Below are 26478 nucleotides of genomic sequence, written 5' to 3'. Positions count from 1 at the left end.
AAGCATTGAGGAAGAATATTGCATTCAAGTTTTCGGGCGATTGGAATTATTATTAATTTCGAGGTGGCTTTTCAGTTTGATAGTGTTTTGCCTTCTCGGGTCCTAGAGCCTAGATGATCGTCTGGCTTTATTACTTCTCCTGGCACGCACCATCTGCGAACAGTGGTTGAGCTATCCAGTACCTGCATTGATTGTAACTTCTTGATTAAGACACTTTCATTTATACGATATCCCGCTAAACACGTCCCCAAAGTAGATCTTAGACTCAACAGGCGTGGTCTCACAACGATGCGAGTGAGAGGTATGAAGTTCAATGGGACCACCTCGCCTCGGCCAGTCAATGGCCCTCATCCATGTGAACGGAGAACCTAAACTCAAGACGCACCCGAGCCTTGAAGCCTCAACTGGGCCTTCGGAAACATGTTCTAAGATGCGGTCTTGAATTTCCAAGGGGAGGTTGTGAATAGTTGTATTGAGGGGAGGCGGAGATAATGGGAGGGCTTGAAGGAGGCGGTTAATAGCGGCAGGAGAAGGCGGGGTGAGACCGTCCATGAGAGTTGTTGGGGCCGTATGTAAGAAATTGCCAACGGAATCAACGTGGCAGACCAATATATATCGTACCGATAAAAATACGTGCACTGCCTAGTGCGATTATCCGGATTTATGACCGTGCTGATCTTTTTTGCCTCGTTCTTCGCAATTTCTAGTGCGATCTTAAGGTTCTGGTTTATTATGACTGTGGCGCCTCCAATATTGAACAGGTGGCGATCGCAGGGCTCCCAAGATGGTATATCAAGAACGTCAACGTAGAATCCTCTAAATGGGGTGTGCTGCCTCGTGAATGCTTCATCGACTCAAAACTCGCACGTTGCTAAACTGACAATTGCCTTTGCGAGTCTCCGAAAGGTAGACTCTGCGTAAGAAGACCTGAGTATGTGGCGCCATTGTTCTGCAAAGTCTGAAAGAATGCGCGAAAGAAATGCAAGACGGCGTGCGGATATGGGGGTTGAAGGACTATGGTACGGTGGCGGAAACTCAGCGAGGTCCAACTGAGCAGGAGGTACTATTTCGAAAGGAGTGAACTCTTGTCGTTGTGGTTGCGGAGGCTTGCGTAGACGATCCAAGGGAAGTTGGATATGCCCACTCTCGTCAGAGTAACACAGGACGTCGCGATCGAGATTGAATGAACAAACAAAGGTAAGCAACTGGCGTTTGTCTCCGAAAGGCTTCACAACATCATCTTGCAAGATCCACTTTGTTGCTATTCCTTGGTGGAGAGCATCAAAAGCGGAAGCTAAGTAAAAAGGTGAGTGGATGTTCCGGAACGAGTAGTAAAGGTCATCGGCATACTCACCACCCTTCGATGTCCCCTGAAGAAGTCTATACGCTTTCCCGATAACGTCCTCAAAGCCTAAGATTCGTCTGGTGTATACATAGACGCGTCCTACAGACCACACCGAGTGAGCCTAAGGAATGGAGAATTAATTAGAGGAAGACGGTTGGGCGTACCTTCGAAAATTATCTGGAAGGTTGTCGACATCGTATCAGGTTTAATGAGGATTATATAATGAAGATCGTCAGATTCTCTGCAACTTAGATGCTTTAGTCTTGAGGGGTGTTGCCAGATGATAGGTAAGTACTGTGGAGGTGGCTTTCAGACCACATGATGGACGGACCATTAGGGCAGCTTAGTCATGCTTAAGGTTATATTATTATAGTATTCGTAGATCTTAATACAACCAAGTCTTCACCTTGAATCGAAATAACCCTGCCCTCAGTAGGTAGCAATGCACGGTGCAAGGTGATTGCGGGTGGTTAAGGCGGCTAAGCGCTAGGCGGTTGGCGGCAAGCCCCCCCACCCCGAGAGCGGAATGGTCTAGGTCAGTATTTATTTTGTCTCTATTTCACATTTGGATGAAAATACGTTTCACCTTCTCCACCAAAGCTTCCACAAGTCGAAGCAAGTCGACCAACATGACTCGTGAAATTGTCATGTTCTATGTCAATTTTGTTATCTTTCTCTGAGAAGAGCTGCGATCCGAGTTGGCGGGGTCCTACAGAGATCACGGCCCTTCAGCGGTTGCGTTGGTGGGGCAATTTATAGGCCTTATAGACTTCCCCTTGTTTGGATCACTATGGCAGCAAATTCTTCGTATAACCTCGGCCTGCTCAACGGAAATCTCTGGCGTCAGTGGTCGGATCCGAGTGGTCTTATATACTACCAAAATGTCAACACTCAAGTGACATCTTATCAACTTCCTGCTGGCTGGGAAGACCATGCAAACGTAAGTTACAAATAGATTTCTTATTATATACTTCGCTCCTCGGATTAAGCTACGACCTACGGTGTGTATTTCAACAACTGACTTTCATCTAACAGGACGTGTGGGCACTTGATCCAACCAAAGCTTGGCCACAATGGTAATAACCTTCAACCATCACCATGGTTAATACTAACAACCTGGGTTAAGGAACAATCAACGAACTCGCCGTGCACGCTTGGACGACCCCAACCCTCCACCCCCTGCAACCTATCTTGATGACCCCCACGTCACAGCCCGAGTCTCTGTTCTTGAAAGGACGCCGCAGTCCCCCGAGCTTTTATACAGGCGAGTGATGTGTGGAATTCTGCAATGGGTCTTTAGATCGAATGAGGGATTCTCCGTGCTGCAAGAAGGCATGGCAGCCGACTTACACCCCGATTTCACCGTTTTCAAGGTACTTCGGAGGCCTGGGGGCAGCTTGTACGAGTACGACTTCCTCGTAGGCGAGACGAAAGTCCCCGGAGAAGCTTGGGGCGCGTTTACGGACCATCTACACACGGTGTGCGCTAACAATAACAACGACTCGAAGAATGTTTATGGCTTGCTTCAAATTGGGTTTGAGATTCAGCTTTACAAGCATGAAAATCAGCGGTTCGAGGCCATCAGCGAGCGGATGCACTTGGTTAGAGACGTACAAAGTGTCATTGCTTGGTTCCAGCATGTCAAAGCGAGGCCAATGCCATTTTTGTGAGGAAAGATCTGACATGACGGGGCAAAATATGAATGACTGTTCACTATCTCGAGTGAAGCATTGTAAAGTAACGCGAGCAGCGCCAGCAGCACCGAGAATTTCGGTCACTAATAGTGTAACGAGAGTCCTGCAAGTATGCGTATTCCTTAGATGTAAGACTACAGGCGCTCGTGCTTGGCGCAGGTCTCCATCCCGCCATGGCTCAAGAAATCTTAGCTGTATGATGACCTCTTTAGAGCCAGGTATTTTATGCCGAGCTTTGCTTTCCGCAAAGCGTTCTAGCTCATGAATTTCTATTTTGACAACGAGTCGGCACAGAGGGCAGTTTATCCGCCGACGGACTTCATCGAATGTGCCAATGGACACGGTTCTGAATGGCTTGACTGGCCCAGAATCTCTGGATGATACAGGCTCTTTCGTATCTTCCAAAAAGTCTTCCAAACAGAGGTTTACTGATTTGCAAGCCTCGCATAGAGAATCGACCAAGCGGTCTGCGACATCATATCGGGCCGCGTTGGCTGTCTTTTCCTTCCGAAGGATATGGGACATGGCTCATCCACAAGTTGCAAAGAAGCTTGCTGGCTGAGTGGCTTGGTTTTAACGAGGAACATAAAGATTGTTGCTCATCGTAGCTTTTAGAAATGCTTTCGAGGCCCAGACAACTTCGTTCTGCAGACAAGAAAGTTGCACGAGGCCAGGTTGCAGACCCTGGCCTTGTCAGCTTGACAACATCTACAGCTTTCCATGATATTGAAGAGAATAGAAAGTCCTGTTCGGATAGGAAATTTAGTCGATATCAAAGATCTTGGATCTTGGGACTTGGGGGAAGCAAAAATTACAGAGAAGAAAGAACCGAGTGAAGGAAAGTTTACTTACCTTATGACGGGCAATCTTAGACTTTAGATTCATCACGTGATCTCGAAATACAGACCAGCCAGCCGCGTCTCCAAAGCTACCTGCCTGCCTTGCCATCAACACCTCCAAACCACAACTCCCTCAACATCACCACCATCCCCAAACCCACTTCTCCAAAATGGCGGAACGCGAACTTCAAGACATCCTACGGAAACTGAAATCCAGCAGTACGCCCTCACAATCCAAACCCCTCCTCTCATCCGCCAAACTATCGCTCCTCAAACTCTCCGCCCTCACCCCCCTTCCCAACACCCCACAAACCCACCTACTACTCGCACGAGAAGTCTTTGAAGCCGGCGCCTTGTTATCCATCCGCGCAAAAGACACTGAGTCTTTCACACGCTACGTGCACCTCCTCACACCCTTCTACGAACTCCCCGCGGACCGTCTACCAGCAACCAAGAGCGAACGGAGTAAGATTACGGGCCTGTATCTGCTGCTACTTCTGACATTGGGGAATTATGGAGGTTTCCATACTGAGCTTGAGGGCTTGGAGTTGAGGAAAGAAGGCGGACGGGTTGAGGATGATAGATTCTTGGGGTATCCAATCAAGCTGGAGAGGTGGTTGATGGAGGGGAGCTATGATCTTGTGTGGAAGGCCATGGCGAGTCGGGAGGTGCCGAGTGAGGAGTATGGTATTTTCTCTGAGGTGCGTCTCTTTCCCCCATTTCAGCTGTACTGCATTTGGGAGAACAAGAGCTAACAAAGTATATATAGATCCTAATCAACCAAATCCGCCGCGAGATCGCCTCCTGCAGCGAAGTCGCCTACCCATCCCTCCCCATCTCGTCTACCAAAAACCTGCTTTTCCTGGACAGCGAAGGTGCAGTTGTGTCGTTCGCACAGCATCGTGGATGGCTCATCAAGGACGGCCGGATATACTTCCCCACCCAGAGCTTAAAGGCCGGTGTTGATTTGGAAGGTAATCAAAAGGAGGTCAGCCGGTTGACTATTGAGAATACGCTGGGGTATGCGCGAGAGTTGGAGACGATTGTATGAGGAGATCAGGTTGCAGCGGAACGAGAAGGTCATGACCTGGCTTATCACAAGACGATGATATATCACACACAAACATGTACTCTAGAACAGGCGCTTAGGCGTACTTAACGACGCAAATCAAGACTGGACTTTCATATGATATGATTTCCGTCTACTCACATCAACGAAGCTACTAACATTCATCTCATACTCCCTACATGCAACGAGGCGTAAGCAGCCGTGTATGACCGTCTACTTTTTTCCTAACTCCATTTTCGTTCCAAAATTCCCGCTCTCATGCAACAAGCTTCAATCCACTCCCGTTCTTTCCAACTTCACAGACGCCGCAAACTGCACATACTGTTCCCTTGTATTTAGAATGGTACTTGCTTCCGTCGAAAGCACATACTTCAAACGCGGACCCAGAGTAGATGGGTGTGTATGAAGCGGCGCAGATGTCAAACTCGGCGAACTGATCAAATTCAATCTCATTTGCGTCATTAGGGTTTCGTTCACATTGAGCTTTCGTTTTTCGTGCCTAGGACATTAATTAGTAAGGGACCACATGATATGATGGATCAAAAACTCACATTATCGAGCATCTTAGTTGCCCCGCCATTGGCCAACATTCTGTTCGCAAAGCTCAAAGCCGAGTTGAAGTTCTTGCTGGTGTAGGCCAGCTTCATCGCGCTCACCAACGCGATCTGTCTATGTGGAACCTCGAGCTTGGGGATTGTGAAGTATGCAGAGAGTTCAAGACTACGCTTGAGCTTCTCGGGTGATTTGGCGATTTCTTCTGCGCTACCAAGCTTTCGGCGTGATAGCTCAATGTTCATAGCAATGCTATATTCGCTTGCGGATGCAATGAGCTTTCTAGCTTCTTCAACTTCTGAAGCTGTTGATACCGCGTTTACCAGAAGAGCGTGAAGGATACCTTTGAAGATACGAGCACCGTCTTCAAGTTTGTTGGTCCGCATAGCGTCATAACCCCTTTGAAGATCATTTGTAGCCAAGGACTCGATATCTCGGGGGATGATGGGGAGGACTTTTCGAGGATCAGTTTCGTCAACTGTTCGGCGGACATAGTTGATGAGAGGAGGTAGACCAGCAGAGGCGGGGAGATAGGTCTTCGAAGCTTGGTAGATCTCCAAGAATCGAGGCTTCAAGGGCTCAAAGTTAACTGCACCGAGTTGTCGATTGAGCAACTGCATGGCGGACTCAAAAGAGCCTCCGGCCACGTGGTCAGCAGCCAAGGGGGAATTGCGGGCCCATAAATCTGCTTCACTGCTTCCGGCACCAGCTTCAGCACTGTCTACGTTGACGAAATCGCTCTCCACTTCCGGAACAATATCATCACCCATATCCCAGCCAGCAGCGTCCTCGTCATCGTCCGCATCAATGAGGTTGCCGTTTCTTTTCGCCCCATCATCCTCTCCTGCCTCGTCAAATCCAAATCCATTCGACGTTGCGGTTGGCTCATCTTCTAGCGACAGGCCCTCGACTTGGCCAAGCAGAGCCTTCTCGAAGAATGATTGAGAGGTGGCCTTGGTTGGCCAATTGGCCTTGAATGTAGGCACGATTGGTTTGGGTGGAGATAGGGGAGTGCCAATAGTTGGTAGAGTGATCTGTTCTTCAGTAAGACCGGTCACCTCAAGAATAGATTCGCACTCTTCTTCCAAGCCGTGAGATTTGGCTGTCATGTATGCAAGAGGATCTAGCGTAGATTAGCAATTTGTTTCGATTTATACTGATTCAAGGACGTACATAGGTCAATCTCTTTGAACATTTGTATCCGATCATTAACATCCCCGAGATACAAAGCATTCTGGAACCGAGCAGTGAAATCGCCACGGTGCTCGGCAATCTTGGCCATTCGGGTGAGCTTTGCCTCATCACCTGTAGAAAGATACAGGAATGACAGCTTGTCGAACTGCCTTAATTTCTGATACGCCATTTCAACAATTTGATGGTTGCCATGGGCAAGGGCTTCTGTTGTTAACCGCGACCAGAGCTTGGGTCTGTCCAGCTGCTTTGCCATCTCAACAGCAACTTCCAAGTTGCCGCACTCAATAGCAAGCTCGAACCGAGTCTGGGGATCTTGGACGAACTGGAGTGCAATTTCAGGGTATCCCTTCTTCTGCAGGTATGAGATAATGCTTTGACCAACAAGACTTGAGTTCTTGATGATTTGCAGCATTTCCTCATAATTTCGCTTGACTAATGCGAGCTTGAATCGATACTCGGTTGGGTCAATGTTCAAGAGCTTTGGTTTGGCATTTCGGTCCAGACAGTAAACACTGCGAGCCTTCACACGCACGAGGTAGACTGTTTGGTCGAGGGTTCGGACAATGCCATTGTCTCCATTCAACAGGGTATATTTGATGTGGTTGAGGGTGGAGTAGAGAAGAACACCTGCATCATCCCATGTCGCGCTCTTGATTCGAATCGTCTCGTGCAGAGTGCTGACTTGTTCCAAAGTCTTTGTAACAATAGTGACATTGTGCTTGCTCAGAAGTGCAGCGTACAGTCCATCATTCGACCAGACAACATACTTTACTCCGCTCACAGCTAATTCTGCTGTGCTCTTCTTCTGCTGAATATCGTACAAGTAGACTGTGGTTGGGGTTATCAGAAGCAGGTTTCCGGTCCCGCCAAAGTAAATATCAGTAGTTCCAGTTGGTGGTTTGATGGTTTTCGTGGTTGAGTTAGATAGATCCTTGATATCAATCTGCTGGGTCGAAGCATTGAAAACTGCGAAACGGTTTCGTGCTACAAATTGCGCTGAAGTTCCCTGGCCGCGCTTGGTATCAGTTGCATCGACAGAGCCTGAACCGTCCCTTGGGAGGTTTATGAGTTCGTAAGATCCGCCATCTGCAGGAGATGTAACCAAAATAGCTCTTTCCGCTGGATTATATGAAAGAGATCGCGGTGGGACCCAGGGGCTACCAAGCTTCTTCAGGGTCAACAAAGTTGGGCTCTCAACGTTCTTTTGGAAATCGTATGATCGAACGTGCTTGTCCTTGGTAATGAAAAAGAGGTTGTTCTGGTAAAAGGCAGATGCAGGTCTTTCCCGTTCAAGCTTAAAGACCATTACACCATTATCGTGTCCAGCCGCAAAGAGATTGATCTCGGGATGAGCAGCAATAACCCAGAATCGATCATTTTCCCGCTTAAAAGACTGTACTGAAGTGCGCTTGTTGAGGTCCCACACTCGGATTGTCTTGTCTTCACCCACAGACAAAATCAGGTCTTGGTGGGGATGGAACAGGCATCCTGAAGCATTCTGGAAATGGCCTCGACATGTATCAACTTCCCAAGCCTTGGTTTCACTCATTCTCCACAGTTTCACGAGCCTATCGTCACCCGCAGAAACGATGAGCGGTAATGTGGGATGGAATGCAACCCAGTTTACACCCCTGTCGTGCCCCTCCAGCACAAATTTGACTACGGCATCCGTATTACCAAACATATCCGCTTGATTCTGATTCGCTCGAGACATTTGATCTTCGAAGGTCATTGAGGTGGGAGCTGAGTGCTTCTTTCGTAGGCCGGAAATATCCCAAACTCGGACGGACTGATCTAGGGAGGCAGAAACTACCAAATCGTCTTTGGGATGGAATTGCGCACACATGGTATAATGGTTGTGGCCGGTCATAGTGCAAACTAGGTACATTTATCAGTATGGTTCTCGCGCCCTCAATTTGGCCTTTGAAACTCACTCAGTGATCTGTTCTGCCAGTTCCAAATCCGAATTGTCTGATCATCGGAACTGGAAATAATCCAAGGAAGCTCGTGGTGAAAGAAAACTGTGCGAACGTAATCCAAATGGCCATTCAACGTGAATAGGCATCTGCGAGTCTGATATGACCAGACTTTGATCTTGTAGTCGTCCCCGCCAGAAACGAAGAGGGGTTGTGTTTTGTGGAAGTCGATTCCTCGGACTGGGCCATCATGCTCCTCGAAACGGTCAATTAAAGTTCCCATACGGTAGTCCCAGAGCTGGATCGTCGACGAGTGGAGAGAGACGAGAATCCATGGCCTGGAGAGAGTGAGTTAGGGACGCGCAAAGGGGGTGGGCTGAATATACCGTTTGGGATGGAAAGCAATTCCTTTAGCCCTCGAGGATTTCGACTCAAACTATAATGCTTGTTAGAAACGCTCTAACCAGCTTCTGCCATCTTGTATTCGCGCCCATACCTTCGTAAGCATATTTGGGGTGGAGGATGCCATCTTGACCGACGCTGGGAGAATCGAGGAAGCCTATGCTCCACACATGAATGGCAGGGCAACTGCAGATCTCCCTTCAAGATGAAGCCGCTCCTGAAGTGACGATGAGTACGAAGGTCGAGAGTCGAGGATTGAGTGTTGGTGGAAAGTAATAATCGAGGGCTCCCAAGGTGGATTCCGTGGGTTTGTGTGATGGGGGAAACTGCGACGTTGCGATTTGTGGTCGCTCATGCCTCAATCCCAAGGCATCTATGCGTCCCCTTAGGGGAAGCTCACGCTGGGGACAGTTTGGCAAGGTGGCCCTAAGCTACCTATCTAAGGTAAACCATCACTTGTACTTCAGCCTTATCCTTTTGCTTTACTTTGTAGAGCTCCTGTAAAATAGAATGCAATGTTCTCGGCTTTTTCTATCTTGATTAGGCATTAATTGACTTCCATCCGCTGGCGGACAGCAACGCTCCTTGGGGATTATCTATCTCGGGTCTTTAACAGCTTTAGGAACACACTCTGTCCGTTCCATAGAAATTGATAATACGATCAACAATGACAATGGGAGCATTTAGCTTGCCGTGGGGCCTCACTGGGGCTCTACTAGCAACTACATATCTTCATTCCATATGCGCCTCTGCCGGTCCATCAATAAATGTTGGGTTAAAGGCGTCTTTTTCTTCAGCGCCCTACCTCCTCGAATTGCTGTAGGACAACATTCCACCGGACTTAGATTGTAACTCACTGACAATGGCACAGGGAAACTGCAGCAGACGAGAACACAACGTCCTATTACCCACTCCTCGATCGAATTGCGGACGGTCACTTCGCGAAGGCGTCTACGGATAAACAGCTCTACGAACAATTCATAGAGGTGTTGAAGGAGGACGGCCACATTACGGACTTGGAAACACTGGCTTCCTATAAGTTTGCGTTGTCTATGCGAACATCTGCTCCTCGGATTGAAGCACATTACCAGTATTACCATACTGCGGCCGAACCCTCTTTACAGGTCGACGAGGAGACCTCTTGTCCGACATGGGTCTTATTCAATGGGAAACAGTATTGTTCTCCAGCTTTAGATGCGCCTCACGGAGATATCAATGGAGATTTGTAAGCATTGTTCTTGCAGGAGAGGGTTTAGGAGCTGATACTTCCCATAGGCAAACCCAAGAACTCCAATTTGATCGCATGCTGGGAAATCCTACGGCACCCCCTTCTATTTTGTACGCCGACATAACATCTTCCACATTTGGGCAATTCCACAAGACTTTGGTTAAGACGGCTCGAGAGGGTAAAACCTCGTACCGTGTACGCCATAGGAAAGCTCTTTCAGCAGAATCGAAGCCTCTCCTTGTCCCAGGATATGGTGTAGAACTTGCTTTGAAACGTACAGACTACATCGTCATTGACGATCGGGAGGATGGCGACAGTAAATCGATCGAGCAACTCTCCGAGAAGGAGGTGAAGTTTGAAGACGAGGAACTAGCAGATTTGAAACCCTTGTCCTCTTCGGAACTCTTTTCACTCGGTCTGAAAGCGTCCAGTTTCATTATGCAGAGTGAAAATCCACTCGAGACCCTTGTAAAACTTTCACAGGATTTCCCAAAATACTCGAGTGCTATAGCTTCACACAATGCCAGCAAAGAGTTTGTTACAGAACATGACTACAACCGGGCTCAGTTGGTTCCGGGGGGGTACAATGTTTGGTGGATGAACGGGGTTCAAGTCATTGAGCGAGAGATCGAAGCGTTAAGCATCCTTGAACTTCTACGCGCTGAACGGAAGCTCATCAACGGTGTTCGAGAGCTTGGCTTAACTGGACAAGAAGCAATTCAACTTTTGTCTCATCAAGATATAGCAACTGTGCAAGCTGAAGGCGAGCTCCAAAGATTTGACTGGAGGGATGATTTCGAAGGTGGAAATGTCATCATTTGGATGAACGACATTGAAAAAGACAAGCGGTACGGGGAATGGCCAACATCTGTCCAAGCTGTAGGTACTCGCATCTCAGAAGAAGCACGTTACTGATACCTCGTCTAGATGCTGCAACGAACCTACCCCGGTCAACTTCCATCGGTCCGAAAGGATTGTTTTTACCTAGTCCTACCAATAAATTTCTCAGACCCTGAAGACATCCTCATCGTAGTAGAGACGCTTCAGAGTTTTGTTAAGAGAAAGCTTACTATTAGAATTGGCCTTGTACCAATCAGTAGCACGATCCATTCCTTGGAACAAGCTCGAGTCGTATACCATTTGCTTGACACCTACAGTCTTTCGACAGTCATATCGTATCTTGAGCGTTCCTACACTGCTGGTAAAGTCACAGCCCCCAGCAAATCAATATTTGAGGCAACCGTGGAAGGGAAAGCCCCTAAAGGAGAAAAGATTTCCCGAGAGATTTATGAGGTCCTCAAGTCTAATGACTACCAAGACAAAGTTGAAGCCTCACAGAGATGGGTCCATAGGCTCTCAGCCGACACTAAAATTCCACCTATGTTTGTCGACGGAGTTGCATTACCACGTGATGAAAACTGGCTTCAATCAATGAGCAAAAGAGTCACGGCCGACTTGCAATCTATTCAACAGGGCATCTTCGATGAGTCACTCTCAGACGAAACATGGCTTCCAACGTACTTTCTGTTCCAAGCAGCGAAGAAGAGAAATTCACTCGTCATTCCCGAAGATGAAAAAAGCCTGAGAGTGTTTAATGTCAACAAAATCGTGAGCGAAAATCAAGACCTTTTTAGCACACTACCTCACGTCAAAGCCGATCCCGCATCTGAGAAGGCCGATTGGGCTCACATGATGTTGTTCACGGACTTGGAAGCTGAAGAAGGCGCGAAATTTCTTGCTACAGCAGCGGTCTTCCGGGAGGCAAACCCAGGTGTGGAACTACTTATAGTGCACAACTCGGCTTCGGAATCTGTCGACTCCAGTCTGAGCGCGGATCTGTTTGCTCGTACTCAACATGGCGTAGAGAAGGGATCCCTAAGTGTCAACGACTTGACTAAGCTCCTCTCTGAAGAATCACCTCAGGGAACGAACAAAGACGATGTAATTCGTTATTGGCAGGGCGCGGAGTTGTTGACCAAGTCTATTGCACTGACGTCTGGCCAAACTGCTATTCTTCTCAACGGCCGGCTTGTCGGACCAATTCCAAGTCCAGCTGAATTTGACCTGGAAGATTTTGAGCAGCTGTTATCTTACGAGCGTAACAATCGTATTGTACCAGCATATACTGCTCTGGAAGCACTAGGCCTATCCGACAAAATTGCCGACCCGCTTGCTGCCGCGAAAGTGTCGTCTATTGTAGCAATCTCGACAATTGATGACAAACCTGCCGGTATGTTTGAACAGGCATCAACTCTCAGAATGAACAAGTTCGATGTCTGGAGCTCCTCACATACAGCTATTGAGGTTGGCGATGCCACTACTGCTAGCATCCAAATGACTGTGCTTGTGGATCCGGCTAGTGAGCATGGCCAGAAGTGGGTGCCGCTACTGAAGGCCATTTCTGAGCTCGATGGCGTCTATCTGAAGCTCTTCCTCAACCCTAAAGAAAGGCTTCAAGAGCTTCCTGTAAAGCGATTCTATAGATACGTCATCGACTCAAGGCCAACTTTCGACGATGCTGGAGCACTCAAAGATCTCAGTGCTACTTTCACGGGCGTTCCTCAAGAGGCATTGTTGAATTTGGGTATGGATGTCCCTCCTGCATGGCTTGTGGCGCCAAAGGTCTCAGTTCATGATTTGGACAATATCAAGCTCAGTTCTATCAAGACCAATGTCGACGCACTCTACGAGCTAGAGCATATTCTTATTGAGGGTCACTCGCGTGAAATTCCAGGTGGCGCACCTCCACGTGGCGCACAGCTTGTTTTAGGCACTGAAAGAGATCCACATTTCGCTGATACGATTATTATGGCAAACCTGGGGTACTTCCAGTTTAAGGCCAACCCAGGTTTCTATAAGATTGACCTCCAGCAGGGCAGATCATCGGAGATCTTCAAGATAGACAGTGTTGGGGCTCAAGGATGGAGTCCAGTCCCTGGCGATAACACGACGGAAGTTGTATTGATGAGCTTCCAAGGAACCACTTTATACCCACGTCTCTCACGCAAGCCGGGCATGAAGACGGAAGATGTGCTCGAAGCAAAGTCAGAATCCAAGTCAAACATCGTGTCCCAAGGCTTTAAATTCGCCCAGGGTATTCTTGGCAAAGGCAAGCCGGTAGTGGAGATGGAAGCACAGGCTGACATCAACATTTTTTCCGTTGCAAGTGGTCACCTTTACGAGCGCATGCTGAACATCATGATGGTCAGCGTCATGAAGCACACCAAGCACACCGTCAAGTTCTGGTTCATTGAACAATTTCTCTCCCCATCATTCAAAGATTTCATTCCTTACCTAGCCGCCGAACACGGCTTCAAATACGAAATGGTAACCTACAAATGGCCTCACTGGCTACGCTCGCAAACAGAAAAGCAGCGCGAGATCTGGGGCTACAAAATCCTTTTCCTCGATGTCCTGTTCCCGCTCTCCCTCGACAAGGTCATCTTTGTCGATGCGGATCAAATCGTACGAACAGACATGATCGAGCTCGTGAATCACGATCTAAAAGGCGCTCCCTACGGCTTCACGCCTATGTGCGACAGCAGGACCGAAATGGAAGGCTTCCGCTTCTGGAAACAAGGCTACTGGGAACGCTTCTTAGCAGGCCTACCCTACCACATCAGTGCCCTTTATGTCGTCGACCTCCACCGATTCCGCCAAATCGCCGCAGGAGACCGTCTACGCCAGCAATACCACCAACTCTCCGCCGATCCCAACAGTTTGTCCAACCTCGACCAAGACCTGCCGAATCACATGCAAAATATCCTGAAAATTCACAGTCTGCCCCAGGAATGGCTGTGGTGCGAGACGTGGTGCAGTGACGAGAGTCTGAAGGATGCGAAGACGATTGATTTGTGCAATAATCCGCAGACGAAGGAACCAAAGTTGGATCGCGCCAGGAGACAGGTGCCCGAGTGGACAGTATATGACGATGAGATCGCAGCGGTTGATAGACGGCGGAAGGGTCTGAATGGGAATGGAGAGAAAAAGAACGAGAAGAGTAGAACGCTAGAAGAAGAGCCGGTTGCAACGAGTAAGAAGGATGAGTTGTAGATCAAATGGGGTTTGGGTAATCAGTGTATAGTGTATTAGAATACGCCAATTTGTTCTTAGATTTCGGGCTGCGCTTGTCGCAACTGATCGCCATTAGACAAGTCACTTTTCTATCGGAAATTTGATCAAAATATCCACTTTTTAGGTCATATGCCCCGCCACTTAACTGCTACTTGTATTAAATAAAGGTTCTATATACTTCTTATTAGTATCAACGAACTAGACTCAAGCCGCAGGTCTTCCTTAGCCGTAAGCATTCAAGATTAAATACAAGCTTAGTTTTGAGAAGGCTGCAACTATTACAACATATCGAAGAAGCTTATCTAGACTTTAAAAATAAATGCACAAGCAGCACAAAGCTATTTCAAAGTGGACCTAAAGGGGGAGAAACCACGTGATTAGTATACATTCAAGGCACTTCAAATAGATCAGATAAATCAGCTGAAGACTAGGAACTTGTAGCCAATTTAAGTTTTTCAAGGGACTCCTCGATTAAACACGATCAATGATTGGTCTATGAAAAGGTGGAATGGCCAAGTGATCTCAAGCTGGTTTTCTAAGGCACGAAAATCTGGAACCTTGGCCGCGATCTAACGCCTATGTTAGAAGTGATGCAGGATTTTACCCTTCTTTGTTTATTTACCATAACAGAACTACACGACTGTCTAATTATTAAATGCAAGGGGAGCAGACTGCGTACACAATCCTAACAATCGCATGAACTGTAACAATTAACCTGTCAAAACAACGAACTCCTCTGTTAATAGGTCTACAAAAACATAATTTAGGCCTAGACTAGCAAATACAATTAGACACAATTTTACCATCTTAACCCAATAATCATCTATTATCTAACTTATACCACAATCTGAGACTATAATCTGCCATGAATGAGCAATCTTAAGATCGTAGATCAATGTCGAAGGAGATCGCTTCCCATTCTCGACTGGCAATTAGCTCGTTGTCTCCTACTCCGCAATTCTGAGGGACCTCCTTCCCAATCCGAAGTGAGGAATGCCTGAGGACAGATTGTCTCGCGTTAAGCTTGAAATTCGGCATGTTGATTCATAGTGTTAGGTGGAGTGGGACTTCAAAAATCGGTGACATTGAGTGCCGTTTGTCTATGTCTGATGGTCGATTATGTACAGATGATGAATCGTGAAGTCGCGGAGAGACATAATAATAAGAGTGTTTGAATTTAATTCCCCATCAATTATACTTATAATTCCTTAATTGTGAACATGCGAAGGCTGACCCCTAATCGTTGCCCACAAATCCTCAAATACCTTCACCATCCCCTCACTCAACGGCCCCTTCCAACAAGTCGTCAAACTTGCATCAATCTGCCCTGTATTACTTGCGCCCAAAATGAATCCAAGCGCATGGGCTGCGAACGCCTTGCCATGCGACATCGATCGCAACTAAAATGATTGAATCAAGCCTGATTCTAGCCACAAATGATTAATCATAGAAGTTAATACTACCTATTATATAATATTAATATAACATTTGCTTACTTGTACATAAATACGGATTATCAATGCGCAACTGCAAATTGGTCGCAGAGCGAAACTTGTCGTTGCTATAAAAGCGGGGCATATGGTAAGCGAGGACAAAGGGGCGGCTGGTGGGTGGCTTGTTCTTTTGACGACTGTGGATTCATTGTGCGACCGTCTTTTTTTTTTTTTTTTGTAATATAGATTGGCATGTCAGTGATCGTAGCATTGGCACTGTTTGCATACGTATATTGAAGCTTCGAGAGGAAGACATTGGAAAGCTGCGGCTATGATGGATTGGAGAGGGAAAGCAAAACGAGAGGAAATTGCGAGTATCCTAGATCTAGTCAAGCATTCGCAACGGCTAATTTTGAATTGGCTATGCTAACTAATAGCCACCTTCAAGATATTAATGGTTTCCAAGGAGATATACTTAATAGAGTGAGGTTGACTTTGCTGGGAAGTAGCTGGAAAGTGTTTGGGGTCATTTAATAACGTGTTAACGACTCATTTCACTTACAAGTTGCAACGTCAACACAGGGTTTGTATTAGCAATGTAACCAAACGCTTTTTGCTTTGTGAATACAAGAGCCTCATTACCTTGCCTTTCATAATACTAGTCTCTGCCAAAAGTCTTCCGATGTATGATATAGGAGATCAGACAAATATATGCGTAGAGGGTGATACCCAAAACCACTGTAGACCCGAACTCCGCAGGAAGCTTTGAAAGTATATATCTTCCACTAGGATCCACAGCGAAAATAACAATCTACTCGAATCAACGCAGAGGCTCTTTCAACAGGTATTGAGTTACCCAGAGGACGTGTTTTATGTGAATAGGTTTCGGTCAACTATATTAGGCATAGGAGTTACTAGGGAGATGCTAGCGCGTTGCGTTAGCGGCTTCTTGCAGTTCGTTGGCAAGAGAACGATGCCAAGAGAACGTTTCAGAGACTCCACCTGTTGACAGAATTTCTTTAACATAAAAACTTTTCCTCAACCTCCAAACCTTCAACTTCTCAACAACAAGCAGTTTGCCCCCAGAACAACAAGTGAGTCTAGCATCTGGTAGCTTGGACATAGAGGGAATATGTTTGGTCTCTGGATAGCCACGCTCAAGTGATCTCTAGAGGAAAATTACAGCTTCGCCCCCCAGCGACTCAATGCCTCCCTCCACATTTACTGACACTCCTGCTTCCTCTAGGATATCAAGCATCAAACTCACACCAGCGAGAGACTCATTCGTGATGTCTAAGAAGCGCGAAAATGGCAAGAGCTCTGCTGAAGAGCAGAAGCCTCAGACAGACTCCGATAGCGATTGTAAGTACCGACAGCTCCCTAAGGTAATCAAGAGCCAAAACTGACAATTATTGCAGCCCCCTCTACAGGACAACGGCCTACAACCAGTGACAACCAAACAGGTTGGTCTTTATCTCATCCAGGAAATTAGATTACTGATAAATTAGAAGTCACCCCCAGAAACAATCAGCGCCGTCCTGCCGCCCGTCGCGCTGATACCCACGAAGAGCCCAAGCCTGGCCGGGGAGGGAAAGGTATTAAAGTAAGGCAACTGCTTATTATCCTTCAGGTAAATACTTGGCTAATATCGGCTTGTAGAATCCGCATAAAGCACCAATCGCACCCCCAAACACGGTATTCTTGCTGAAGCAAAACCCTTCTATCAACCCCAAACGCAAATTCGTTCTTGGCAACCCTGAGCCTAAAAGACTTCTGCTGGAGCTGTATGATACGATGGGTAGACGGGTTAGTTTTCTTTTCGCGTCTTCCACTCGATTTCTTTGTTTAGCATTTGTTAGGAGTTTACAGACACATGAGGAGATACTAGACCACTAACTCCTAGTGTCTTGCTAGATTCCCCACTACTACACGGCGACCGGTCCCAGGAACTGGAACGATCCGCGCTTCATTAAAAAAATCAACTCGTGGAGAGATCAAGCTATTCGACGACACTTCAAAGATGACCCGGGGTATGTCATAAAGAAGCGGGCCAACTACACTTGGATGGAGAAGGAGTTCTTTGGATGCAAGCTCAGGCGGTATTTCCACAGAAAGAAGCTCATCCTGGAGAGCAGGGATAAGGCTGCTCCGGGGGACGAAAAGAAGCATGCTCCAATATATGTCAAGAAGAATATTAGAGACCTTATGAAACTGGACACCAGGGACTGGAAGCAGTTGGCTAAGAAACACAATCGCTATTTCGCAGGAAAGAACGTCCCGATTGGCGAACCTCGGAAGGGTGGAGATCCTACCAAGAAAGAGTTTGAGATTACGAACCGCAAGTACGTTAGTCTCAAAAACGTCTACTCCAGGGAACAGCAAGCTGCTATGATCGACGAGGTAGTAGACGGAGAATGCAACGAGGTTGGCGCGACAGATTCGGAGTCAGTTGGAGAAGAGGATAACACCGCTGCCGAAGGTGATTCGGATCAAGACTCTGATGGAGAAGACCATGATTCTCAGGAAGAACCCGACGATGAGATTTATAAAGGATACCATGGCTATAAAGAGGAATCCGACGATGAGGATGATGGCCGGCGCATGACTTCCAATACCACCGGTGGTATCCGTATCCCAACCTACCGGTACTGAACGACGGCCTGATATATCGCCGGTCATTTGTGTGAATCGGTATAGAAATCAAGGCAGACGCATACCATAACAATACTTCATTAAGTATAAACAATAAAATAATATCAACGTCTATATCATCAGCCTTATGATGATTTGATGCATTAGTTGGCTGGAGGCTGTTATTGCTCGCATAATAGGCGCGCCGCACTCCTAATTTATATAGCTGATTAATTATGCCATTGCACTCTATTGGTTTCCAAAAATATCGATTGGAAGTTGTAAAGATAAGCGCAAATTATCATCTAATCTCCCTAAAGAATCTATATATTAGACCAGCTTATAAAACAAGTCAAGTGCGTTACGTTACTTTACACACTACAGACTATAACTTAGGTGAAATCTGGCTCTACAAGCCCCCTAAAGCCAAACAACATTAACTATTCTAGCAAACCCGATATAGATAAATAGATTGTGGAAGCAGTAAATGGCTGCGAAGACTCATATCACAGGTTTGTCCAACTTGAAGGGCTCCAAGCATATATAAGAAGTCATACCTATGGCCTTGAGATCCTCGGCGATAATTTAGAAGGATTCTTTACTCAGAATATATCCTGGCCTAAGGAATATCTTCTGGAGCTTTAAGACAATGGAGCATAAACTGGCAATCAGATGAAACAGAGTCTCGTTAGGTTATCCTGCCCTAAGCCCTTTCAACTCCCTTACCTATATCAGATAATTAGAACGTTCTAGCCTCATTTACAAGGATTAGCTTTATAGCCCTTTCTAGATGCATCGATGCACAGAACAGCCCAGCCACCCTGTATGCACACATTCATTTCGAGTTCTGCGCACTCTCTACTAGTGATGGGTATGGGGGAACTATTGACCGACTCTCTGTAACTGGTGGACTACCTATCACTCTTTATATGAATATAATTTGGTCCTATGAACAGAAGACGATTTGAATAGCATCATTATTTCCGATATTGTGCCGTCATAATCAGCCCACTTTTGCTCTCTTTTGCTCTCTTTTGCACTGCCAGGGGGGCCAAGAGCTGTGTGAATATACACCCAGCGAGTGAGCTTCAAGAACGCCAATGGAATCTGGTTCTCAGGCTCCGCGCTATGCATATGGAGCATGTGCCTTTCTCAAAGTCTTTATAAAAGGGGCCCTCACACACCCGTGAACTCTCTTTGTAACATCGATAAAAGACCCCGACATAAAAGCAATTCTACAACAAAGCATCCTCTCACAGCCAACAAGAAAGATTGTTCTTGGTATCAAACGGGCTTTGATACGAGACGCTCACCTTCTTCTGTCTGACAAGTCTTTGTTCTTCGTTACCTCTCTTTCACCAGCGCGGACATCCTCGTCTCTCTTGCGACACCTTTTAACAATTGACGCGTCTCGAAATACCGCCCAGGAGCTCTTTGCGGCGAGAGCGCTGTCCTGAACGAGACGAGTATCAGGTCTCTCGACAATCCTTCTTCACGACACCACAAGAGACAAAGGGAAGAAAATCAATTCTCAAAAAGGTAAGTTGCAACCACTCTCTCCTGCACAGCTTCACTTCATCTCCTTGCGGCTACTGCTCCCAAAAGCCTGCCTCGATCAATCTTTTGTCACAATTGAGCGCAGACTATGACGAAAGTGCCAGTCGGTCTACCCTGGCTCTCGAGCTGTGTTTGACGGTAACCTCTCTGGATGTCTCGTTCACTCTAAGACATTATTCAAGCCCCGTCCAGACAAGCCTCGAAGGAAGTGGAAGGCTCAACTCCCGACACCCACCTTACAAACTGGCAAGCATAAAGGCACGAACTGACAAGAGTTCCAGGAAGCCATTGACCTCAACCAAAGCCCTTCTCGAGAGCAAAAGCGAGCGCCATTTCTTTACAATACCCATCAACAAGCTTCCTCGACGACTACGTCGATAGCTCTGTTTTTCACCCACTCGCCAAGTCTTTCTAAGTACAAAAATCAGTCAACTTGAAGCGGGTATGTACCTTCTTTTTTCTCTGCTTCCCTCTCAGCTCTCTCTAAGCCTCGGGCCCCACTTTTACTAAAGTGAATCTATACTGACGTACAAATAGCGAGTGATTCCACTACTGCGAAAGACCGATCTACTATCTGCAAGCTAATACAATTGCTTCTCGGTGCATATTGTCACGATACATCCTCTCCCCTAAAAAACGACAACGTTGCCGGAATAACTCAACACCGAAAAAACGAGGGGTTCTCCTAAAAGCACTTGACTTATTCCACACTCTGCAAAGAATCTACAAGCAGTGGTAGGTGCCTTTCCCGTTTCAATTACTTTTACTCCTTGGATAAGAGCACCTTGAAAGTACTCCGAGGCCTCAGTCCTTTCGTCAATGGGACTCTCTTTAGTAAAGTATCACCTGCTAGATGCTTCGATGCCAAGTGGTGAAGAGTGCTCTGTGGTTTTGAATCATTTCTTCCAGGAGAGATCACAGCTTGAAGCTCGTCCATTCCAAAGCCAGTTGGTGATAGATCGTTCCTCCAAACTGCTTTAGTGCTCTTTGCCTTTTGTGTTGTGACAGGGTGGCGCAAGAAATAAAGAGAAAGACCAAGAAAAGACACAACTGCTAATTTGAGTGATAACAGATCAAGATGACGCGTACGGGAAAGGAACCTGGTATGGGCGAGGATGGAAACTCTCCGACTGGTCACAGACACAGCAAAGAGTCTCCCAACGCGCCCAGCCAAACAAACCGAGCTAGCCACCAAGTCCCGACTATCCATCAATACATCGCAAGCGGATTGCCTTCAACTCGTCGTCGAAATGGACAAGCGTAAGTTCATCCAAAGCCTTTCCCTCATGTGATATTATTAGACTAATATCTTCAAGGCTATCAACTCCATTTGGACGCGGCAATCAAGGCCGAGCAGCTTCCAACTTGCCCCAGAATACAGCTACTTCTGTGACACAAAACACTGCTTATAGCAGTAGCCCTTCAGAGAACTTCAAGAAGCGCAATACTTCTTCATTGACACCGGCTACTGGTAGAAATGGTGCAAAGGCACCCAAGACGAGCAGTAAGAAGCGAGTTGCCGAGGTAATTGCTCATATTCCAGTCCATTCAATAGAGAGCTTCATTGGAGATAAAAAACTTTTGCTAATACTTTTATAGAATGCTAAGAAGCACACGCCATACACTCCCCCGGGTACTTTGTTCAATTGGAAGGACAATCGGCATATCCCAACCACCAATCCCTGTATCTTGGGGGTGCAAGGACGACGTCGTGATATGACGCTTCCAATGGTCGATATCAAGGGGAATAAGTTCACATATAGGTGGCCTCATCGGAAAAATATGGACTGGAATGATAAGAAGCACATCGCTGGAGTTCATAAGTGGCGCAAGCAGCTTATAGACCGACGACTTGGCTCCTTAGACCTGACAATCCTGAAGACAACACGCCCTCATTGGACTGAGCGCGAGCAAGCTTCCATTCAGTCCCTAATGAGGGCTCGACATGAGGAGAAGGGCGATTTGCTCCAATTGAAGGACTTCGAAGATATCACCGAAGAGCACAACCGAACCTTCGAGGGTGTGGAAATTCGTGTTGGCGAGCGGACTCCCTCGGGGAGGAACACCAACGGTAAGATGTCCAAGGGTAGCATTGTCAAGATAGCTCACGTTTTGGGTCGGAGAACTGCATATGCAGTATACTCGCAAGCCAGCGCTGGAAGGGGGGCAGCGAGTATGTCAGCAAGTCGAGCCCGCGAGCTGGAATTGCCAATGAGGACCAAAAAGCCTCGGTAGACCCGGTATTGCCTACAGCTAACCTGCTAGGTAGCGAAGCCGAGGAAGACTACACCGAGGGGTATGTGAATCCGGATGTCCTCGGTGATATGGATAACGATCTTTATCACTCCGATACCTCGGACGATGGTGACGCTGGCGACCAGGACGAGGAGGACGATGAGGAAGAAGAGGATGAGGAAACCAGGAAGGCACCTCGTGGTCACGGACGTAATTTCGACGCCCACCTCGAGGACTCTTCCGACGACGAAGATGAGGGCCGGAGACCTGCTAGCAGCCAGACGGGCGCGCGCCCTATCCCTGCCTAATAGCTGGGTGCTAGCAGAGATGAAGCGTTGGCGGCCCACAGCGAGGTGTGTGAAGTGTGTGATTCTGACCAAATATTTTACATTGCACACTCGCTCTTTGTCAATTGTCTGCCGTCCTCCTGTGGCCATCAGCTCCTGACTCGATGTTTTATAATCGCATACTCTCGCCATTCCACCTGCCATCTATTGAATTTCCTTTTCCATGGGCCACTGAAGTGCTCTTGGTGTAAAGCTGCGTCTCGGACCATTCATTCAACCTCGAACTTCCCTAGCTGCTGCCTCTTCCATCTTATATGGCCACAGAAAAGCGTACTCCGGTTCCATACACCTCTTCAAAGCACCCATAAACAGGGAATGGGAGTGAGCCACCTCATGTTATTGTCTTTTGTTTTTGTCCTTGACCCGCCTCACATGCTTGGACCGGCGGATTGATACTTCCTCTGGATGGAAGAATACTGGGGTAAATATCCTTGGCGGTTGTATGGAACAACCCTCAGAGTAACTTGTACTCCGACGCTTTCTGTCCCCATATGTTCTGTGACCGATTTGGTATCGCTGGGCGGATCACTCTTCGGAGTTCTAGGAACGGGGGTCATAATTCCTTAGTCTTCATGAGCACAAAATGTACAGAATTAGATAGTCCAATAAAAGTTATTGATTAAAAAGTCCTTGATGCCGCATATTGACGATGTACAAGGGCTGACACGGAGATACCTCCGTAAACCAGGGAAGGAAGGTGAGCGAGCGGGGGTTTCATTCACGGGGTTTTGCTTTGGTGGAATTCACCAAGCTAAAGTCAGACATGTAACTGGATCATTCATATATCTAAAAGGCGCGAGAGAGTCCATATATCTTGATATTGCTCTCGTGAGGTGCACTGCCCCCCGGCAAGTTCCGAAGTGTCGTTGATTTTGAATTCGCCGCTAGACTGCTGTGAGCGATAAACCCCGTCTTCGCTCGACTTCACAATCCTTCTTCTCTATTTCTTCCCGCTTTGACCCTATATTTACACCATTTACAATTCCTATACCAACAAGTCTGTGTTATGTTCCTCTCAAGCTTCAATTCATTCTATCAAATTCCACTTTAACCATTATACTTGTTACCACCCACGTGACAATCCACGCCAATCAACCTCCTCGACTCAGCTTCTACTCTCAATTCCAAGTCTCGTAAGACAATGCTCTGAATACTAACTGTTGCATGAACAAACACCCTGTTTGTTCTGTGGTTTGAAGGTTTTGCGTGATGCTTGCTATGCAAACTCCATTCTCGACCAATAATGCGTCAAGTCACCAAGCCAAGGATGGTAATAGCGCCTCGGCCTTAGTTTCTAGAAAATATGAGTGTATCTCCTTATATTGCCGTTGTTTACCATGTTGATGTAAAGCACTTCGTTCTCAGAGTTTGCTGTATCAATTCAAAACACCGTGTTTGAAAGTTTAATGCATTTCCGGCATGCAAGCCTTGGGCGTTGTTTGTACATATATGTTGCTTTTCAAGGATTTTTTCAATGCTTGTTAAAGTATAAGTTTGCCTTAAAACTAATGAATTGCTATTTGGATATATTTTGCTTGACTTAGACAAGTTACAAGTTTCTCGAGCTGGTATGTATGGGTATAACTGATAGGTCCTTCCCTAAGAGGATGGTGGTAAACCCTGTCCAATTCCATCAATTCCATCATGGCACTTTCCCATTCACCACGTCATTGACCATACTGAGCTTGAAGAATCTTCTTTTCCTTTCTCTCTAGCGCGACTTTCAATCATCAACCACATATGAAGCTCAACCCGACTTCGACATCTCCACCCACGAGTTGAGCAATCTCAACGCATTTTTGCACTAGGAAATGTCGGATACCACTTCAACAAGCTTCAAACATGTCTATACCTATGCAATGGACACACGGGCGCCGGGTTTCGATCGTCTTGGAGATGCGACCTTCGACCGGGCCACCCTCCACGCAAACAGAATCGCAAGAGGAAACAGATATTGAAGAGCAACTAGAACCTCAAGAAGAGCTTCCCGAGAGACCTATCTCAAAACACAGGATTTATCTCATTGTGAGTCCCTTAGAAGCTTCAATCCTCATGCCACACATGAGTCCCTACCATTCCCTTCTAATTTACATGTCTTGGACATCTCAATTTAGGATGCTGACACGAGAAATCCTAGGTAGCTACTGTCGCCTGCATCACCTTCGTCAATTCAATACTTTCAGGCCTTATGACTGTCAGCCTCCCCACTATCGCACGAGACATTGACCTTCCCAACAGCTTACGTAGGTGAAGGTTTCTATTCCTGAGCGAAGGATGCCTAAATCCCTGTTAGGACTTCTTGATTGCATCCCCCAAGCTAACCCCTCTTTCTTCGCAGTTCTTTGGCCTCCTGCTGTAAGTAGTCTCTCTTGTGGATGCACTCTGCTTGCTTTTGGGTCCATTTCAGATGTGGTCGGAGGGAGGAGGACATATCTTCTCGGAATGTTCCTTCTCACTGGCACCACCATCACCTGCGGCCTCTCCCGGAACGCCATCGACCTCATCCTCTTTCGAACAGCACAGGGCTTGGCAATGGCCTTATGTCTTCCCTCCTCGGTCCTGTTGATCACCAGCAACATCCCGCATAGTGAACATCATAACATAGCGTTTGCTTGTCTCGGTGCTGGGCAGCCTGTTGGGTTCGGGTTTGGCTTGATCATTGGGGGGCTCTTTATTCAGGAACGTACCTGGAGATACGGATATTATTTTGCAGGCGGTCTCATCTTCGTCATCTTTCTGAGCGCCATATTTGCACTTCCACCGGACGCTGCCGAATCTCAGCCAATTTCGACAATATTGTCCCGCATAAGGAGGGACATTGATTGGATTGGCTGCCTACTTTTGAGCGCCTGCAACGGGATATTTCTATACCTGTTCTCGGTTCTCGCTAGCGATACTCACAACTTTGTCACACCGATATGTCTCTCGTTGACTGTTGTCGCCATCCTTATCATCCCAGCATTCATTTTATGGGTCCGCAAACAAGACCGTCTTGGTCAGAAAGCTATCATTCCACCATCGTTATGGGGAAATAAAGTCTTTGCAACGCTCTGTTTCATCGTTTTCATCGTTTGGGGATGCTTTAACGCTACTCAATACTTCATATCCTTGTACTTCCAACTGATCCAAGGGTTATCTGCGATCCAAACGTCACTCCGTTTTCTCCCACAGGCTGTTATAGGTCTTGGGATGAGCTTGCTGACCGGATGGCTCGTTAAGTACGTACCTGCAGCCATTTTGGTCTTATGCTCCGCAATAATCACCGTTACATGCCCTATTCTCATGGCCACCATTAACCCAACGTGGTCGTACTGGCGAGGCAGCTTTTTCGCCCTTATTTGTATCCCGATCTGTGCCGATGTACTTTTCACGGTCGCTAATCTATTAACTGTTTCGCTGTTTCCGGATGACCATGGGCTTGCCGGCGGGGTTTTCAACACTGTCAGCAATATAGGAAACAGTGTTGGCCTGGCTGTTGCGGCTGTGATTGCCACGAGTGTGACGAAAGCCGACTCAGGGGGTAATCACCCCAAGGACCCCATCGATGCTCTGATGAGTGGTTATAGAGCGAGCTTTTGGGCCTGCGTAGTGTCGAATGTGTTTGTATTGATTGGAGTATACTACGGCTTGAGGAAAGTTGGGAAAGTTGGTGTGAAGAATTGACGTCTTGATCTTTCAGCACATCTTAAATTCATTAATGTGCCTTCAAAAATTCAAATGCAACTAACGCGAGGAAGATTCGCCAACGCCGTCGACTTTTTAATAACTTATTGGATTTTAAAAGCCTTTCCATTGCTCAATTTGGTGATTTGATTAGAAAATTCAAGATTAGTAAGTAAATGAGAGAGAGCGAGGAGTATATACTTGAGAACATTTCCTTCTATTACGAGTAGAGATATGCGAAATAGAGTAGCACTAGTATATAGAGCATAATAGACGTAGTTTTAGGTGCAATCCGTTAT

General features: G+C 46.9%; 6 protein-coding genes across 6 annotated transcripts; 4 read left to right on the top strand and 2 right to left on the bottom strand.

The window, feature by feature from the left end:
• Positions 1-854: 854 nt before the first annotated feature.
• Positions 855-1540, bottom strand: LHYA1_G007433 (uncharacterized protein; the record flags this gene model as incomplete). Its single annotated transcript, XM_031152362.1, has 3 exons — positions 855-1294; positions 1355-1444; positions 1510-1540. 3 exons carry the CDS (start codon positions 1538-1540, stop codon positions 855-857), a joined length of 561 nt encoding a protein of 186 aa, XP_031002544.1.
• A 595-nt stretch (positions 1541-2135) lies between these two features.
• On the top strand, positions 2136-3015 carry LHYA1_G007432 (uncharacterized protein; the record flags this gene model as incomplete). The annotated part of the gene is made up of 3 exons (XM_031152361.1): positions 2136-2285; positions 2381-2421; positions 2472-3015. The coding sequence occupies 3 exons, from the start codon at positions 2136-2138 to the stop codon at positions 3013-3015; spliced, it is 735 nt and encodes a 244-aa protein (XP_031002543.1).
• A 1033-nt stretch (positions 3016-4048) lies between these two features.
• Positions 4049-4929, top strand: RPN12 (26S proteasome regulatory subunit; the record flags this gene model as incomplete). Its single annotated transcript, XM_031152360.1, has 2 exons — positions 4049-4579; positions 4648-4929. The coding sequence occupies 2 exons, from the start codon at positions 4049-4051 to the stop codon at positions 4927-4929; spliced, it is 813 nt and encodes a 270-aa protein (XP_031002542.1).
• A 274-nt stretch (positions 4930-5203) lies between these two features.
• On the bottom strand, positions 5204-9138 carry LHYA1_G007430 (putative coatomer subunit alpha; the record flags this gene model as incomplete). Its single annotated transcript, XM_031152359.1, has 6 exons — positions 5204-5446; positions 5499-6622; positions 6673-8571; positions 8628-8947; positions 8996-9045; positions 9106-9138. The coding sequence occupies 6 exons, from the start codon at positions 9136-9138 to the stop codon at positions 5204-5206; spliced, it is 3669 nt and encodes a 1222-aa protein (XP_031002541.1).
• Positions 9139-9678: 540 nt separating this feature from the next.
• On the top strand, positions 9679-14292 carry gpt1 (UDP-glucose:glycoprotein glucosyltransferase; the record flags this gene model as incomplete). The annotated part of the gene is made up of 4 exons (XM_031152358.1): positions 9679-9830; positions 9883-10236; positions 10287-11118; positions 11167-14292. 4 exons carry the CDS (start codon positions 9679-9681, stop codon positions 14290-14292), a joined length of 4464 nt encoding a protein of 1487 aa, XP_031002557.1.
• Positions 14293-24358: 10066 nt separating this feature from the next.
• On the top strand, positions 24359-26179 carry LHYA1_G007428 (putative MFS-type transporter protein; the record flags this gene model as incomplete). Its single annotated transcript, XM_031152357.1, has 3 exons — positions 24359-24541; positions 24654-24759; positions 24810-26179. 3 exons carry the CDS (start codon positions 24359-24361, stop codon positions 26177-26179), a joined length of 1659 nt encoding a protein of 552 aa, XP_031002558.1.
• Between the last annotated feature and the right edge of the window lie 299 nt (positions 26180-26478).

This window comes from Lachnellula hyalina (genome assembly GCF_007821495.1).
Source record: "Lachnellula hyalina strain CBS 185.66 chromosome Unknown contig00163, whole genome shotgun sequence".
Taxonomy (NCBI): Eukaryota; Fungi; Ascomycota; class Leotiomycetes; order Helotiales; family Lachnaceae; genus Lachnellula; species Lachnellula hyalina.
This window is presented reverse-complemented; position numbering and strand designations above follow the sequence as displayed.